We start from the raw sequence: 19,641 nt of genomic DNA on the forward strand, positions 1-19,641 counted from the left end.
CCGATAAGGTTGCCATGAAAGGGGACAGAAATTGAGGGAATGGACGAAGGAATCATTTATGTCCACTGCCTAGTTCTTGTGAATTAGCAGCAACCAAGACTCTAGTCTCAGTGGGTCTATTTTGTCTAATATTTTCAGTTGCATTGCAATAAATTCTGGTATTGTTTTTTTAAAAAGAAAATTCTGGTTTTTGTATATAGGGATCGAAGGGTTAAATTAACACCCTATATCTGAAATCTGCACTTTTGATGGCTTAATAAGTAGCATAGTTATATTGATTATGTACAGCATTAATCCTCCGAAGTGGAGCATAAGCTATGGATTTAGTTGACAAATTGATAAAGTCAAATCGGTCATATTTTATTCAAGTATAATTCTCAGAAGTATGCATGTTAAACAGTGTATATATTTATTCTTTTCCCAAAAATACCAGTTAGGATGATCAAGAAAAAAAATGAACCAGCAATCTAATTTTTGTTCTTTTCTAAAAATCACTGAAGAAATAGATAAGCAAACAATCTAATTTTTCTACAATAAGTTTAACGTTTTGCTTTTGAATAAATGGTCCTCGTTTGATTACTCTAACATTTAAGTGGCACTAGACTATTAAACCACTCTATGGAGATATTAGATATACATATTCTACAATATTTTTAATCCAGGCTGTCCTACATATTATCACATCACTAAATGACTTTCTGATCTTAGCCGGTGACCACAATTTCATTTAGCTATGGTTTGTTTTTCAATTTACTTGACCGAGCTCAGGTAGGACATTAGGAACTGTGATGAGTCAATTCAGGCTAATTGTAAAGCGCATAGCCATCAGTGGAAGCTTTAAGGACTTTCACTAACCTGGAATTGGATGTTCTCATATTTAGTTCAAAGTCACGTATTCCTTAAAAGATATGAGCAATTTGAAAACCTGTCTTTCTTGTTAGTAAACTGATTATGCTCAAAGTGCCCTTTTTCCTCAAGATACTCCAGATTCTAAGTTTGTTAAAAGGAGATGCTAAATTTATCTTTAATGGATGTTAAAGATGCTGGTGGAGAAGGTCTATGCCTTGTATTCAAGTCCTTACAGATGCATGCCTTTTTTCCTTTTTGCCCCCTCTTCTCTTTTTGCGAGACTTTTCTGCTGCCAATAGAGTGGTGCACAGAAGCTAGAAGTACCTGTTCAGTGGTATGCAGTTGTCATTGTGCATTGCCCTTGCTTCTATTTTTCATTTTTTTTCCCTCCCCTGTAACGTTTTCTTTGACCTTGAAATCCCATGTATTCTATGCATTACTGAACACTTACAATCTTCATGGTCAAAATTTGTATATGTTACGAGGTTTGATTGTACAAAAATAGAGCATATGAGTTTTGACTGCATGCTCTTTTTTTGCCGTGCAAAAAAGATTGATCTTATATGGCTCTGTAAGTATAATGGGAGTAGATTGGTCAGTATGTGAGGAACTAAAGCAGAGAATTAGATAAGGAAGAACTGGAACTAAATCATTTTGTAAGATTTTAAAAGGCTTGTATGGCAGATTACAGTTATCAATAAGTTGGAAGCTTCATACAGGGAGACTTAGTTATATTATATAAAAGCTCCTTGTTCTGGTTTGATTAGAGAATCTTTTGGTCCTATAGCTGTTTGCTGGTTTATTCCTTCATCAGTGGTTAATTGAATAGGTTACTGTGGGTTATAATATCTGAATACAATTCTTAAGATATTGACAGTGTATCTGTTTGCATTAATTCTTGGTTGTCTATTATAATAGGTTGAAATTGCTAAGGCCTATGAAAAAGGTGGAGCAGCATGCCTCAGTGTATTAACAGACTAGAAATACTTTCAAGTAAGGATTTAAACTCTTCAGTCATTTGGTGACTTTTTTCTTCAGGGTCATATAAGCCTGTCTCTGCAAGTCAATGTATTTGTTTTTAAGTTAATTCTTACTGCTAATTATCATCACTACTTTTTTGTTTTTGTGCTCCATAAAATAAGGGAGGCTTTGAGAATTTGGAGAAGATAAGGAATTCAGGAGTGAAGGTATTTTTTTTCTTCTTGATGCATATTTCTACTGAATATTAGCTCGAAGTATTATTTTTGAAAGTGATTGCTGAAACAATTTACATGTGCAGTGCCCTCTGTTATGCAAAGAGTTTGTTATAGACGCTTGGCAAATATACTATGCTCGCACAAAAGGCGCAGATGCAATCCTGTTAATTGCTGCTGTTTTACCAGATCTTGATATCAAATACATGACTAAGATCTGCAAATTGCTTGGTTTAACACCACTTGTGGAGGTATGGTTATTGTTTTCTTCTTTCTTTCCTTTTGCTGTCTTAACAATTAATAGAACTCAATTCCCTCCTCACTTTTAGTGTTAGATTTAGGACGTTTAAGTCAAGGTAATTTTCATTTTCTTGTTTGTGATTTGTACAAAAATCGGAATATCAACAAAAATCTGTAATGATATCTCAAGTTTGTTTTTCGTCTTCTTCATGAAGAAAAAATTTCTTTTTTAAACATATGTAGGTTAGTGGTCCTTCTGTTCTCATGAAGGCTGTCTAATAATTATCTTGGTACTTTACTTGAAGCAATTTTGGTTTTATTTTTTCCTGATTTTGGTTTTATTTTGTTTTTCTTGTCAAGTAAAACGTTTGAAGTATCAATGATTTTGGCCTTTGTTTGTCATATCTCATTTTTTAGGTACATGATGAGAGGGAGATGGATCGTGTTCTTGGGATTGATGGGATTGAACTTATTGGAATAAACAACCGTAACCTCGGTATGTTTCTAAAGAAAATTCTATATCGATCATTTAAATCTTCTCCTTCTTGATTGTGCATTTAAAGTTTGATACCTTGATATTTTGATTCTGAAGCTGCTATCAAGTTTACATTCGATTGTAGCTGTATTTGGACAAAAATTAGTTCCTTGTATTCTTACTAACATCGATGAGAAGGCCTAAATATTTTCAAGTAGCTAATCATTTGCTGAAGTGTATATCATTTGCACTGTGATGCTATAAATAATAATACCAACAAATTAATTCTGTTATGACAACCCCCTACTACCCTTTTTTTTTTTTTTACTTTCTAGGAATTAACTTCTTTGACATACTTCCGCACGGCACCGATTGCTAGATGCCAAAATCTGGTGCTGGATACTCTTCCTAGTTATATCTCGTCTTGCTTAGTGCTGATATTCAATATGGTTGCATGATATAACCTTTTTCTCTTAGAAAGGTAGTTCGTAAACAGTCAGTCAGGAAAAAATGAGTTAGGTAACAATGGGTAAAGGTGCTCATCTTGAGGATGGGTGAGTGGAAACAAGCTATAAATCCGAAAAGAACAAGGATGAAGATGATAAAAAATGCACAACCTAGAAAAAATGTTAAAAGAGCAATGAGTAGCTTACAGAATCAGTACAAGTCATTTGTTGGAGTCTTGCAAGTTAATTTAGCTTTGTCTATCTGCAGAAACATTTAAGGTTGACATCAGCAATACTAAAAATCTTCTTCAAGGAGAACGTGGGAGAATAATCCGAGAAAGAGGCATAATTGTGAGTATCCTATTTCTGCACTTTTCTCATGCCCTTTAAGATTTCTCCTTCTTTGTTAAATTGTTGACAGAGGCACATGACTGCCTCATTACATATTATTTTGTCTAATCACCAATGTATTCATTTTCCTGTCTTCAAAATCTTTAGGTCGTTGGTGAGTCTGGACTTTTTACACCTGCTGATATTGCATACGTGCAAGAAGCTGGCGTCAAAGCGGTATGTTATGAATGTTTTGTAGGAAAGTTGTCTACTTTTTCTACTTCCACAATCATTTCCCATTCCCTTGAATGTATGAGAAGGGGCAGGAAAAGCTGCAAGCAGGCATCGATTCTAGTTGTAAACAATAATTACTGTGAGAGTCCAATTTAATTGTTCAATAAGTTGAGCTATTTAAAGAAGAAGAAAGAAAATAAAAAAAAACTGTTTTAGAGAGCTCTTTAGTTGAGCTTATGTAGTGTTGTATTTGTATAGATTGGACTGTGATTTCTAACTTCTTGCTGGTGTTGTAATATGTGGGCCCAAATTATATGAGGTTCTTAATGAATTGTAATTTTTGTCTTAATAATCTAAGTCTCATTACTTGTTCTTTATTATTGTACTCCTCCCCTTACCTACTTCTTTTACTCTTTTATGACAGATAAATGCTATTCATACTAGCTTTTGGAAGATATCTATGGTTATGGTTGAAGAATGTTGAAGACAAAATTGCCTTTTGCTCATGGAGTGATTCATTTAGATGTTCTTCAATTTCTTAAACTGTGATTGCTTTTGTAAATGTACCTTATGTACAAGTGATATTTTGGACAAATATTATTTTTGTAGGCATTAGTTGGGTAATGTACACTTGAATTTGGCATTTGAGAATGCTATATTATTACCATGTAATCTAATGCAAATACTTTTGGTTATCAATCGTTCATGTTTATTTGTATGGTTTGTTTAAAATCAACGATTTAGCAATGATTACAGACCAAATTATGACTATTAAGCTATTGAGAAATTATCTAATGACAAAAAAAAGTTGTCACAAAATAGAAAATAAAAACTCCTTGTCACAACAGAGATTGTCACTAAATCTAAGCTACATTTGTGACGACAATTGTTGTCAGTAAAATAGTTATATACAATGGCTTTCGGTGCTTTTTAGTGACGACTTTAAGTAGAGCATTTTCGACAAAAGATTAAGTCGTTAATAAAACACTTCCGGATTGTCGTCACTAATGACCACTATTTAGTGACGACCTGATTGTCGTCACTAAATAGTGGTCATTAGTGACGACAATCTGGAAGTGTTTTATTGACGACTTGATCTTTTGTCAAAAATGCTTTACTTAAAGTCGTCACTAATGACAACTATTTAGTGACGACATTTTAGGTCGTCACTATTTACTTTTACCGACGGGAATTTAGTGACGACTTTGTGACGATCAAAAAGTCGTCAATAAAAGGTATTTGTGACGATATTTGTATGTTCTGTGATGACTTTGTGTTGTCACTGATGAACAATTTTCTTGTAGTGAAACAAGTATATATCAAATAAGCACAAGTGCAATAAAGTACACTCTTACCCGATCAAACCAATCATATATCATTTAATCATATTGATCAAGTACTGGAAATAAGTGTTCAGTTTGTGAGAACCCGTAATTTGCATTTTCTAGGTTTTCTCATTTTTCATGGCTTGTTTTCTGCACTTTCTGTATCCAGAAAATTTTCTAGATAAATTTTATGAGCAATTATAGTTTTTAGATAATTTTTCTAGTATTGGAGAGTTTTTAGAAAATTAAGAATATATATTGGACGTGGGACCCGCTAGTGCGAAAAGTTCGGAAAAATTCGGCCAATAAGGTTAAGTTTCGGATACTGTGTAAAATTTATCGGGTGTTAAGAGATAAGTAGAGAGTGAGATTGATTGATGTGAGAGGAAAAAGAAAGATAAGATTTCATTAATGTAGGTGACAAGTGTCACCACTACATTGGTTTTGACTTAAGAGTTACTATTCACTATTTTGACTTTTGACCAAAAATTGGTTAAATATCTCAAAAATGCACAAAAAATTACCATTTCTTACCTCTTGTTGGCCGAACCTCTTGTGCAAGGAAGGAAGAAGAAACTCTTCAAGTTCTAGCTACTACTTGGTGCAAATCACCCAAAAACATTGGCTTACATCCATTTCTACTCCATAAAAATCTTTCTAGTTGGTGATAGAGGTTGTTTGGTGAAGTTTTCTTGAAGAGCTAGGGTGGTCTACAGCTCCTCTTCTCTTATTTCTTAGGTAAGTGATGATTACACATTCTACTACACTTATTGATGCTTATATGGTGCTTAATGGGACCTAAAGTGATGGATTATGTGACTTGTTTCTTGATTTGAAGTGTTTTGGTGGAGTTTTCAATTTTATGATGAATTTTCTGGTTTCATATGATCTTGATGGTGTGGTTGTTTTTGATGGTTGGTAATAAGGGGCTTTAGCTCTAGTAGGTGCATATGATAGGAAATTGCAATCAATTTTGAATTTGGAAGAATTTCTGGAAAATTAGGGTTCTTGGTTGAACATTCTGTCCGAAATTTTAAGTCATAGATAGAGGTCGAATTGGACTTTGCTCAAAACATGAAAGTTGTAGGTATTGATGAGTTTGAAGTGCCTGAAAAATTTCAGGGCATTTGGAGTAGTGTAGAGTGAGTTATGCCGTTTTTACTGTTGCTATTCTGGGTGAACAGAATGTACGAACTGCGATAGTAATTGTCTATGTTGACTGGCATTGGTTTGGATTTTGAAGTTGGTGTCTTCTGATGAAATGTAGCTGGATGTCTTAGCTAGCTTATTCCTTTGGAATTTCGGCATTTGGACTTGTATAGACTGAGTTGTGTTCATTACAGTTTTGTGTGTTTTGCAAACCTGTTTTGGTAATTCTGGTTTAGTATTTGGCACATTTGACCTAGTTGTGCTAGGATTTGGACTGAGAGGCCTTCTACATTGTTGTATCCCTGTCTTTTAGCTTTGAGATGGTGGGTCTTACGCCCTCATCCGATAAGCGTAGCGCATTTTGTGCCATTACCGCATACGGAGGCCAAACCTGTTTTTGTTGATTGATCAAATGAGTTATATTTTCTGATTTTCTGGTTTGCTATTATGCTTATATATGTATATGAAACCCTATTGGGGTTGTGATTGGCATGGCTTTATGATTCGTTATCGAGTCTCATTGTACTTGTTTGCATGTTTTAAGGCTTACTCTTATTCCGGTCATTTCCTAGCTAACTTTTGTACTTGTATTGCTTTGAGCCTAGTGAACGGCTTTTGGGAAATGAGATGACTTTTGTGTGAGGTTTTGGGACTGATTTGAGGAAATCATGAAGCCTTAATGGCTGGAAAAGTAAGAAATTTAGGGGAAATGCTGTCCGATTTTCTAGGCCGTTTGGTTCTTTAAGTTGGATTTGCCTTTTGATGGACATGAAGGGCTTTTGGGTTGTTGACCCTAGGTCTTCATGTTATCTTTTGTTTCCAAGAAAATCATGTTTTTGCACCCTTGCATTAGTATTTTTGGGCAAGGCGTACGACGTGTAGTCGAGCCTCACTTGTGCATTCCGTTTACTCGATTTTGGATATGAAACCTTCAATTGGTTTATTTTGATTATTTTAGGGTTTCTTGGCGATTAAGGCCAATCTGAAGTAAAAACTTTTGAAGTTGAGCCGGTGAGTGTACCACTCCCCTCCATTGCTATTTAACTTGATTTCTGCTCTGCAATCTGTTTATTTGTTCGAGACGAGGGTGTACTTTATCACACTCGTTCTCTAGTCTGTTCATATGCCAATTTACTATGCAAAATTTGAATCTGTTATCTGTGTCTGCATCTGTTCGGATTTCTATGACCTATGAGCTCAATCCTGTGGCTAAGTTATTCGAGTCGGGCCGGCAAGGGCCTGGACGATTAGATAACGAACCACGGTAGTCTGTTCGGGGATTTTGGGTATTGAGACCCTTGATTCCGGGTATACTCGAGTATTACCATTTTGTTCATTTGAGGTGAGCGGCCCCGGTAAAGGGGTGTTTGGTGGACGGAATTCGGTGATAAGAGGGGTCTACGGACGCATTGGTTCTATATACGTTGACGGAGAGTCAACCGGTTTGGATCAAGTATTGCGCTGGAAATTTGGCTCCTGAGAGCCACCCGTATCCTTCTGATTTGAATCATTGGTTCCTTTGCTTTACCTCTGACATGTGTATCTGATTTGTTAAATGTGAAATGCCATGATTTTAATGCTATCTGTTTGGTACCTCATTGAGCGCAAGCTCACCCCTTTCCGTTCCTTTTGTTTTCCTTACAGGAAAATAAACCCTTTTGGTCTGGATTTGACAAATGGCTGCCAAATTGAGCTAGTTGAACATATCTTTTGTATAGCTCATGTATTAAAACCCTAAGTGTACTTTTGGGGCGTTTTCTCTTTTGATTTGGCAAACCGTGTGTTTATATTAACTTTTGAAAACTTTTGTATGTCATTTTGATTTGTAAACGCTAAAGTTCAGATGTGAATGTTGTTGGCTATTTCGGTTGGATTCTGTCGGGTCGGTCACTATTCATGTCCGACTTCGGATTTTATTTTTTTAAAATTTGGGTTATTTTACCATTTTGACTCGTTTACGCTCGTTCGTAAGTTCCGGATCGCTATAGATAGTTCTAGTCTGCATCGTGAGTCCTGGCGAGAGTTGGGCAGGCAGTCCGCTCACCCCTTTGGTTCGCCTTAGGGGAAAGTGGGGCTGTTACAATTGGTATCAGAGCCACTTCGCGTGGTCTCTGCGCGGAATGAGCTTGGGCCAAGTGGTGTATGGTCCTGATTTAATGAATATGTCTAAGTGCTCGTTTGAGCGTAAGTTATGAACCAGACATGCCATAAGTGTAAAGATCTTTATCATGGGATTCGAGGAAGATAGATATGTATGTCGGGTAGGAATCTGTAATATAGATGATTTACTCTTGGGACTGGCCAGCTCGAGAGGTGAATTGTCTTATTTCGGATTCTTGTGCCTGAGTACTCCAGAGTTGAAACGGTGTTAAGTATGTGAGATTTGCATATTGGGAACATGAATAGGCTTTGTTTGGCTGGAATGAGTCCATGAGGTTATTGGATATCTAGTTTGCATGGTAAGTGACGTGAGGGATCGGACGGGGTTATTTTAATTGGGTCTGGGACTATATCGCCTTTACTTTTGATTTGCTTTGATACCGCTATGACATAACAGTGGTTTGAGTATTGTGCATAGGATTATCTGTCTAATTTGGCATGTATTGGTGTATCTGATTAACCATTTTCTTGATACATGGTGTGTTATATGTGCATATGTCATTGGTGTAATTAGTGTGCTAGAATTTGATTACTTTTGTCACTTTACTGTGGTTATGCGTTGAATTACCTTGGGGAAAGGGGAAAAAGAAAAGAGAGAGAAAAAAAATATATAAATATATATATATGTAAGGAGTAAGCAGTCGTGGACGTGGTCGTGGCCGTGGAACTAAGCGAGGCCAAGAATCAAGAGAAGAAAAGGGAAACAATAACTGTACGAGGATCGAGAATGCCACTTGTACTTAGGAATGTATTATGACTCATTGTTTTGCCCGACAGGCTAGTACCCGAGTTCCAGCACTTCCGTAAGATGACACATTGGATTGATCCGTATCAGAAAATTTCGGTTCTCCGAGATGAACTAGAGGTTCAAGAGAGGCTGACCGAGTACTGGGAAAGGCAATGGAAGCAAGAGTATTCGGAGAAACTTGAGCTCTTATACCAAAACATGGAGTTAAAGAGGAAATACGAAGAGATTTCCAAGGAGACTGTAGCAATGGCACAAGGTAATACTTCTATGGGGACGCCAGAGGAAGCTCAAAGGGCAGGAATTGTAAGGCCACAGGGGACGATCTTCTATGCCAAGAAAAGGGGCAAGAAAAGGGGTAAATTGCCAGAACAGGGTGAGCAAGGTAGGCCCTTGGCGAAGAAGGGTCGTGGAGCTAGGGGTGTGACAATTCTGGAGACACTTAAGGAGGATACGCCGGGAGGAAACTCAAGGGAAAAAGGACCACTGAGGGATATCTCACAAGGAGATCAGACCTCAATTCCTCTACCATATTGTGGCTATTGTAGAAAATCCAATCATTTTGAAGAGAATTGTTGGAAAAGAGGAGGGAGATGTCTGTACTGTGGGAGCGCCGAGCATCGAATTGCTCATTGCCCGAGTAAAGCGCGTGAAAAGAAAGGAACCCAGCAACCAACCAAGACCGACCCTGGACCGTCAAGTGGAAAAGGGACTGGAATGAAGAATCTCGTTTCTTCTGACTCTGAAGACGAAGAAGGTACAGGCCATTGGTTACTTTAAATTTGAAAGGTAAAATTTCGAGGGCGAAATTCTTTTAAGGGGGAGAGAGTGTGAGAACCCGTAATTTGCATTTTCTAGGTTTTCTCATTTTTCATGGCTTGTTTTCTGCACTTTCTGTATCCGGCAAATTTTCTAGATAAATTTTATGAGCAATTATAGTTTTTAGATAATTTTTCTAGTATTGGAGAGTTTTTAGAAAATTAAGAATATATATTGGACGTGGGACCCGCTAGTGCGAAAAGTTCGAAAAAATTCGGCCAATAAGGTTAAGTTTCGGATACTGTGTAAAATTTATCGGGTGTTAAGAGATCAGTCGAGAGTGAGATTGATTGATGTGAGAGGAAAAAGAAAGATAAGATTTCATTAATGTAGGTGACAAGTGTCACCACTACATTGGTTTTGACTTAAGAGTTACTATTCACTATTTTGACTTTTGACCAAAAATTGGTTAAATATCTCAAAAATGCACAAAAAATTACCATTTCTTACCTCTTGTTGGCCGAACCTCTTGTGCAAGGAAGGAAGAAGAAACTCTTCAAGTTCTAGCTACTACTTGGTGCAAATCACCCAAAAACATTGGCTTACATCCATTTCTACTCCATAAAAATCTTTCTAGTTGGTGATAGAGGTTGTTTGGTGAAGTTTTCTTGAAGAGCTAGGGTGGTCTACAACTCCTCTTCTCTTATTTCTTAGGTAAGTGATGATTACACATTCTACTACACTTATTGATGCTTATATGGTGCTTAATGGGACCTAAAGTGATGGATTATGTGACTTGTTTCTTGATTTGAAGTGTTTTGGTGGAGTTTTCAATTTTATGATGAATTTTCTGGTTTCATATGATCTTGATGGTGTGGTTGTTTTTGATGGTTGGTAATAAGGGGCTTTAGCTCTAGTAGGTGCATATGATAGGAAATTGCAATCAATTTTGAATTTGGAAGAATTTCTGGAAAATTAGGGTTCTTGGTTGAACATTCTGTCCGAAATTTTAAGTCATAGATAGAGGTCGAATTGGACTTTGCTCAAAACATGAAAGTTGTAGGTATTGATGAGTTTGAAGTGCCTGCAAAATTTCAGGGCATTTGGAGTAGTGTAGAGTGAGTTATGCCGTTTTTACTGTTGCTGTTCTGGGTGAACAGAATGTACGAACTGCGATAGTAATTGTCTATGTTGACTGGCATTGGTTTGGATTTTGAAGTTGGTGTCTTCTGATGAAATGTAGCTGGATGTCTTAGCTAGCTTATTCCTTTGGAATTTCGGCATTTGAACTTGTATAGACTGAGTTGTGTTCATTACAGTTTTGTGTGTTTTGCAAACCTGTTTTGGTAATTCTGGTTTAGTATTTGGCACATTTGACCTAGTTGTGCTAGGATTTGGACTGAGAGGCCTTCTACATTGTTGTATCCCTGTCTTTTAGCTTTGAGATGGTGGGTCTTACGCCCTCATCCGATAAGCGTAGCGCATTTTGTGCCATTACCGCATACGGAGGCCAAACCTGTTTTTGTTGATTGATCAAATGAGTTATATTTTCTGATTTTCTGGTTTGCTATTATGCTTATATATGTATATGAAACCCTATTGGGGTTGTGATTGGCATGGCTTTATGATTCGTTATCGAGTCTCATTGTACTTGTTTGCATGTTTTAAGGCTTACTCTTATTCCGGTCATTTCCTAGCTAACTTTTGTACTTGTATTGCTTTGAGCCTAGTGAACGGCTTTTGGGAAATGAGATGACTTTTGTGTGAGGTTTTGGGACTGATTTGAGGAAATCATGAAGCCTTAATGGCTGGAAAAGTAAGAAATTTAGGGGAAATGCTGTCCGATTTTCTAGGCCGTTTGGTTCTTTAAGTTGGATTTGCCTTTTGATGGACATGAAGGGCTTTTGGGTTGTTGACCCTAGGTCTTCATGTTATCTTTTGTTTCCAAGAAAATCATGTTTTTGCACCCTTGCATTAGTATTTTTGGGCAAGGCGTACGACGTGTAGTCGAGCCTCACTTGTGCATTCCGTTTACTCGATTTTGGATATGAAACCTTCAATTGGTTTATTTTGATTATTTTAGGGTTTCTTGGCGATTAAGGCCAATCTGAAGTAAAAACTTTTGAAGTTGAGCCGGTGAGTGTACCACTCCCCTCCATTGCTATTTAACTTGATTTCTGCTCTGCAATCTGTTTATTTGTTCGAGACGAGGGTGTACTTTATCACACTCGTTCTCTAGTCTGTTCATATGCCAATTTACTATGCAAAATTTGAATCTGTTATCTGTGTCTGCATCTGTTCGGATTTCTATGACCTATGAGCTCAATCCTGTGGCTAAGTTATTCGAGTCGGGCCGGCAAGGGCCTGGACGATTAGATAACGAACCACGGTAGTCTGTTCGGGGATTTTGGGTATTGAGACCCTTGATTCCGGGTATACTCGAGTATTACCATTTTGTTCGTTTGAGGTGAGCGGGCCCGGTAAAGGGGTGTTTGGTGGACGGAATTCGGTGATAAGAGGGGTCTACGGACGCATTGGTTCTATATACGTTGACGGAGAGTCAACCGGTTTGGATCAAGTATTGCGCTGGAAATTTGGCTCCTGAGAGCCACCCGTATCCTTCTGATTTGAATCATTGGTTCCTTTGCTTTACCTCTGACATGTGTATCTGATTTGTTAAATGTGAAATGCCATGATTTTAATGCTATCTGTTTGGTACCTCATTGAGCGCAAGCTCACCCCTTTCCGTTCCTTTTGTTTTCCTTACAGGAAAATAAACCCTTTTGGTCTGGATTTGACAAATGGCTGCCAAATTGAGCTAGTTGAACATATCTTTTGTATAGCTCATGTATTAAAACCCTAAGTGTACTTTTGGGGCGTTTTCTCTTTTGATTTGGCAAACCGTGTGTTTATATTAACTTTTGAAAACTTTTGTATGTCATTTTGATTTGTAAACGCTAAAGTTCAGATGTGAATGTTGTTGGCTATTTCGGTTGGATTCTGTCGGGTCGGTCACTATTCATGTCCGACTTCGGATTTTATTTTTTTAAAATTTGGGTTATTTTACCATTTTGACTCGTTTACGCTCGTTCGTAAGTTCCGGATCGCTATAGATAGTTCTAGTCTGCATCGTGAGTCCTGGCGAGAGTTGGGCAGGCAGTCCGCTCACCCCTTTGGTTCGCCTTAGGGGAAAGTGGGGCTGTTACAATTGGTATCAGAGCCACTTCGCGTGGTCTCTGCGCGGAATGAGCTTGGGCCAAGTGGTGTATGGTCCTGATTTAATGAATATGTCTAAGTGCTCGTTTGAGCGTAAGTTATGAACCAGACATGCCATAAGTGTAAAGATCTTTATCATGGGATTCGAGGAAGATAGATATGTATGTCGGGTAGGAATCTGTAATATAGATGATTTACTCTTGGGACTGGCCAGCTCGAGAGGTGAATTGTCTTATTTCGGATTCTTGTGCCTGAGTACTCCAGAGTTGAAACGGTGTTAAGTATGTGAGATTTGCATATTGGGAACATGAATAGGCTTTGTTTGGCTGGAATGAGTCCATGAGGTTATTGGATATCTAGTTTGCATGGTAAGTGACGTGAGGGATCGGACGGGGTTATTTTAATTGGGTCTGGGACTATATCGCCTTTACTTTTGATTTGCTTTGATACCGCTATGACATAACAGTGGTTTGAGTATTGTGCATAGGATTATCTGTCTAATTTGGCATGTATTGGTGTATCTGATTAACCATTTTCTTGATACATGGTGTGTTATATGTGCATATGTCATTGGTGTAATTAGTGTGCTAGAATTTGATTACTTTTGTCACTTTACTGTGGTTATGCGTTGAATTACCTTGGGGAAAGGGGAAAAAGAAAAGAGAGAGAAAAAAAATATATAAATATATATATATGTAAGGAGTAAGCAGTCGTGGACGTGGTCGTGGCCGTGGAACTAAGCGAGGCCAAGAATCAAGAGAAGAAAAGGGAAACAATAACTGTACGAGGATCGAGAATGCCACTTGTACTTAGGAATGTATTATGACTCATTGTTTTGCCCGACAGGCTAGTACCCGAGTTCCAGCACTTCCGTAAGATGACACATTGGATTGATCCGTATCAGAAAATTTCGGTTCTCCGAGATGAACTAGAGGTTCAAGAGAGGCTGACCGAGTACTGGGAAAGGCAATGGAAGCAAGAGTATTCGGAGAAACTTGAGCTCTTATACCAAAACATGGAGTTAAAGAGGAAATACGAAGAGATTTCCAAGGAGACTGTAGCAATGGCACAAGGTAATACTTCTATGGGGACGCCAGAGGAAGCTCAAAGGGCAGGAATTGTAAGGCCACAGGGGACGATCTTCTATGCCAAGAAAAGGGGCAAGAAAAGGGGTAAATTGCCAGAACAGGGTGAGCAAGGTAGGCCCTTGGCGAAGAAGGGTCGTGGAGCTAGGGGTGTGACAATTCTGGAGACACTTAAGGAGGATACGCCGGGAGGAAACTCAAGGGAAAAAGGACCACTGAGGGATATCTCACAAGGAGATCAGACCTCAATTCCTCTACCATATTGTGGCTATTGTAGAAAATCCAATCATTTTGAAGAGAATTGTTGGAAAAGAGGAGGGAGATGTCTGTACTGTGGGAGCGCCGAGCATCGAATTGCTCATTGCCCGAGTAAAGCGCGTGAAAAGAAAGGAACCCAGCAACCAACCAAGACCGACCCTGGACCGTCAAGTGGAAAAGGGACTGGAATGAAGAATCTCGTTTCTTCTGACTCTGAAGACGAAGAAGGTACAGGCCATTGGTTACTTTAAATTTGAAAGGTAAAATTTCGAGGGCGAAATTCTTTTAAGGGGGAGAGAGTGTGAGAACCCGTAATTTGCATTTTCTAGGTTTTCTCATTTTTCATGGCTTGTTTTCTGCACTTTCTGTATCCGGCAAATTTTCTAGATAAATTTTATGAGCAATTATAGTTTTTAGATAATTTTTCTAGTATTGGAGAGTTTTTAGAAAATTAAGAATATATATTGGACGTGGGACCCGCTAGTGCGAAAAGTTCGAAAAAATTCGGCCAATAAGGTTAAGTTTCGGATACTGTGTAAAATTTATCGGGTGTTAAGAGATCAGTCGAGAGTGAGATTGATTGATGTGAGAGGAAAAAGAAAGATAAGATTTCATTAATGTAGGTGACAAGTGTCACCACTACATTGGTTTTGACTTAAGAGTTACTATTCACTATTTTGACTTTTGACCAAAAATTGGTTAAATATCTCAAAAATGCACAAAAAATTACCATTTCTTACCTCTTGTTGGCCGAACCTCTTGTGCAAGGAAGGAAGAAGAAACTCTTCAAGTTCTAGCTACTACTTGGTGCAAATCACCCAAAAACATTGGCTTACATCCATTTCTACTCCATAAAAATCTTTCTAGTTGGTGATAGAGGTTGTTTGGTGAAGTTTTCTTGAAGAGCTAGGGTGGTCTACAGCTCCTCTTCTCTTATTTCTTAGGTAAGTGATGATTACACATTCTACTACACTTATTGATGCTTATATGGTGCTTAATGGGACCTAAAGTGATGGATTATGTGACTTGTTTCTTGATTTGAAGTGTTTTGGTGGAGTTTTCAATTTTATGATGAATTTTCTGGTTTCATATGATCTTGATGGTGTGGTTGTTTTTGATGGTTGGTAATAAGGGGCTTTAGCTCTAGTAGGTGCATATGATAGGAAATTGCAATCAATTTTGAATTTGGAAGAATTTCTGGAAAATTAGGGTTCTTGGTTGAACATTCTGTCCGAAATTTTAAGTCATAGATAGAGGTCGAATTGGACTTTGCTCAAAACATGAAAGTTGTAGGTATTGATGAGTTTGAAGTGCCTGCAAAATTTCAGGGCATTTGGAGTAGTGTAGAGTGAGTTATGCCGTTTTTACTGTTGCTGTTCTGGGTGAACAGAATGTACGAACTGCGATAGTAATTGTCTATGTTGACTGGCATTGGTTTGGATTTTGAAGTTGGTGTCTTCTGATGAAATGTAGCTGGATGTCTTAGCTAGCTTATTCCTTTGGAATTTCGGCATTTGAACTTGTATAGACTGAGTTGTGTTCATTACAGTTTTGTGTGTTTTGCAAACCTGTTTTGGTAATTCTGGTTTAGTATTTGGCACATTTGACCTAGTTGTGCTAGGATTTGGACTGAGAGGCCTTCTACATTGTTGTATCCCTGTCTTTTAGCTTTGAGATGGTGGGTCTTACGCCCTCATCCGATAAGCGTAGCGCATTTTGTGCCATTACCGCATACGGAGGCCAAACCTGTTTTTGTTGATTGATCAAATGAGTTATATTTTCTGATTTTCTGGTTTGCTATTATGCTTATATATGTATATGAAACCCTATTGGGGTTGTGATTGGCATGGCTTTATGATTCGTTATCGAGTCTCATTGTACTTGTTTGCATGTTTTAAGGCTTACTCTTATTCCGGTCATTTCCTAGCTAACTTTTGTACTTGTATTGCTTTGAGCCTAGTGAACGGCTTTTGGGAAATGAGATGACTTTTGTGTGAGGTTTTGGGACTGATTTGAGGAAATCATGAAGCCTTAATGGCTGGAAAAGTAAGAAATTTAGGGGAAATGCTGTCCGATTTTCTAGGCCGTTTGGTTCTTTAAGTTGGATTTGCCTTTTGATGGACATGAAGGGCTTTTGGGTTGTTGACCCTAGGTCTTCATGTTATCTTTTGTTTCCAAGAAAATCATGTTTTTGCACCCTTGCATTAGTATTTTTGGGCAAGGCGTACGACGTGTAGTCGAGCCTCACTTGTGCATTCCGTTTACTCGATTTTGGATATGAAACCTTCAATTGGTTTATTTTGATTATTTTAGGGTTTCTTGGCGATTAAGGCCAATCTGAAGTAAAAACTTTTGAAGTTGAGCCGGTGAGTGTACCACTCCCCTCCATTGCTATTTAACTTGATTTCTGCTCTGCAATCTGTTTATTTGTTCGAGACGAGGGTGTACTTTATCACACTCGTTCTCTAGTCTGTTCATATGCCAATTTACTATGCAAAATTTGAATCTGTTATCTGTGTCTGCATCTGTTCGGATTTCTATGACCTATGAGCTCAATCCTGTGGCTAAGTTATTCGAGTCGGGCCGGCAAGGGCCTGGACGATTAGATAACGAACCACGGTAGTCTGTTCGGGGATTTTGGGTATTGAGACCCTTGATTCCGGGTATACTCGAGTATTACCATTTTGTTCGTTTGAGGTGAGCGGGCCCGGTAAAGGGGTGTTTGGTGGACGGAATTCGGTGATAAGAGGGGTCTACGGACGCATTGGTTCTATATACGTTGACGGAGAGTCAACCGGTTTGGATCAAGTATTGCGCTGGAAATTTGGCTCCTGAGAGCCACCCGTATCCTTCTGATTTGAATCATTGGTTCCTTTGCTTTACCTCTGACATGTGTATCTGATTTGTTAAATGTGAAATGCCATGATTTTAATGCTATCTGTTTGGTACCTCATTGAGCGCAAGCTCACCCCTTTCCGTTCCTTTTGTTTTCCTTACAGGAAAATAAACCCTTTTGGTCTGGATTTGACAAATGGCTGCCAAATTGAGCTAGTTGAACATATCTTTTGTATAGCTCATGTATTAAAACCCTAAGTGTACTTTTGGGGCGTTTTCTCTTTTGATTTGGCAAACCGTGTGTTTATATTAACTTTTGAAAACTTTTGTATGTCATTTTGATTTGTAAACGCTAAAGTTCAGATGTGAATGTTGTTGGCTATTTCGGTTGGATTCTGTCGGGTCGGTCACTATTCATGTCCGACTTCGGATTTTATTTTTTTAAAATTTGGGTTATTTTACCATTTTGACTCGTTTACGCTCGTTCGTAAGTTCCGGATCGCTATAGATAGTTCTAGTCTGCATCGTGAGTCCTGGCGAGAGTTGGGCAGGCAGTCCGCTCACCCCTTTGGTTCGCCTTAGGGGAAAGTGGGGCTGTTACAATTGGTATCAGAGCCACTTCGCGTGGTCTCTGCGCGGAATGAGCTTGGGCCAAGTGGTGTATGGTCCTGATTTAATGAATATGTCTAAGTGCTCGTTTGAGCGTAAGTTATGAACCAGACATGCCATAAGTGTAAAGATCTTTATCATGGGATTCGAGGAAGATAGATATGTATGTCGGGTAGGAATCTGTAATATAGATGATTTACTCTTGGGACTGGCCAGCTCGAGAGGTGAATTGTCTTATTTCGGATTCTTGTGCCTGAGTACTCCAGAGTTGAAACGGTGTTAAGTATGTGAGATTTGCATATTGGGAACATGAATAGGCTTTGTTTGGCTGGAATGAGTCCATGAGGTTATTGGATATCTAGTTTGCATGGTAAGTGACGTGAGGGATCGGACGGGGTTATTTTAATTGGGTCTGGGACTATATCGCCTTTACTTTTGATTTGCTTTGATACCGCTATGACATAACAGTGGTTTGAGTATTGTGCATAGGATTATCTGTCTAATTTGGCATGTATTGGTGTATCTGATTAACCATTTTCTTGATACATGGTGTGTTATATGTGCATATGTCATTGGTGTAATTAGTGTGCTAGAATTTGATTACTTTTGTCACTTTACTGTGGTTATGCGTTGAATTACCTTGGGGAAAGGGGAAAAAGAAAAGAGAGAGAAAAAAAATATATAAATATATATATATGTAAGGAGTAAGCAGTCGTGGACGTGGTCGTGGCCGTGGAACTAAGCGAGGCCAAGAATCAAGAGAAGAAAAGGGAAACAATAACTGTACGAGGATCGAGAATGCCACTTGTACTTAGGAATGTATTATGACTCATTGTTTTGCCCGACAGGCTAGTACCCGAGTTCCAGCACTTCCGTAAGATGACACATTGGATTGATCCGTATCAGAAAATTTCGGTTCTCCGAGATGAACTAGAGGTTCAAGAGAGGCTGACCGAGTACTGGGAAAGGCAATGGAAGCAAGAGTATTCGGAGAAACTTGAGCTCTTATACCAAAACATGGAGTTAAAGAGGAAATACGAAGAGATTTCCAAGGAGACTGTAGCAATGGCACAAGGTAATACTTCTATGGGGACGCCAGAGGAAGCTCAAAGGGCAGGAATTGTAAGGCCACAGGGGACGATCTTCTATGCCAAGAAAAGGGGCAAGAAAAGGGGTAAATTGCCAGAACAGGGTGAGCAAGGTAGGCCCTTGGCGAAGAAGGGTCGTGGAGCTAGGGGTGTGACAATTCTGGAGACACTTAAGGAGGATACGCCGGGAGGAAACTCAAGGGAAAAAGGACCACTGAGGGATATCTCACAAGGAGATCAGACCTCAATTCCTCTACCATATTGTGGCTATTGTAGAAAATCCAATCATTTTGAAGAGAATTGTTGGAAAAGAGGAGGGAGATGTCTGTACTGTGGGAGCGCCGAGCATCGAATTGCTCATTGCCCGAGTAAAGCGCGTGAAAAGAAAGGAACCCAGCAACCAACCAAGACCGACCCTGGACCGTCAAGTGGAAAAGGGACTGGAATGAAGAATCTCGTTTCTTCTGACTCTGAAGACGAAGAAGGTACAGGCCATTGGTTACTTTAAATTTGAAAGGTAAAATTTCGAGGGCGAAATTCTTTTAAGGGGGAGAGAGTGTGAGAACCCGTAATTTGCATTTTCTAGGTTTTCTCATTTTTCATGGCTTGTTTTCTGCACTTTCTGTATCCGGCAAATTTTCTAGA

General features: G+C 38.6%; 1 protein-coding gene across 1 annotated transcript; it reads left to right on the top strand.

Annotated features, from left to right (window-relative positions):
* The first annotated feature begins 1,027 nt into the window (after nt 1–1,027).
* On the top strand, nt 1,028–4,466 carry LOC113692951 (indole-3-glycerol phosphate synthase, chloroplastic-like). Its single transcript, XM_072070194.1, has 9 exons — nt 1,028–1,066; nt 1,149–1,199; nt 1,768–1,815; nt 1,992–2,036; nt 2,129–2,293; nt 2,700–2,778; nt 3,472–3,554; nt 3,702–3,770; nt 4,192–4,466. The coding sequence occupies exons 1-9, from the start codon at nt 1,028–1,030 to the stop codon at nt 4,249–4,251; spliced, it is 639 nt and encodes a 212-aa protein (XP_071926295.1). The 3' UTR covers nt 4,252–4,466.
* The last annotated feature ends 15,175 nt before the right edge of the window (nt 4,467–19,641 follow it).

Source organism: Coffea arabica, chromosome 1e (assembly GCF_036785885.1).
Source record: "Coffea arabica cultivar ET-39 chromosome 1e, Coffea Arabica ET-39 HiFi, whole genome shotgun sequence".
In the NCBI taxonomy this organism is placed as follows: Eukaryota; Viridiplantae; Streptophyta; class Magnoliopsida; order Gentianales; family Rubiaceae; genus Coffea; species Coffea arabica.

What these genes read in the sequence shown, in the direction of transcription:
- LOC113692951 (XM_072070194.1), top strand. Translation starts at nt 1,028, where the DNA reads ATGGATGTTAAAGATGCTGGTGGAGAAGGTCTATGCCTT. An exon ending in GTTTAACACCACTTGTGGAG is followed by an intron (nt 2,294 to 2,699) that starts GTATGGTTATTG and finishes CTCATTTTTTAG; the next exon opens with GTACATGATGAGAGGGAGAT. An exon ending in AATAAACAACCGTAACCTCG is followed by an intron (nt 2,779 to 3,471) that starts GTATGTTTCTAA and finishes GTCTATCTGCAG; the next exon opens with AAACATTTAAGGTTGACATC.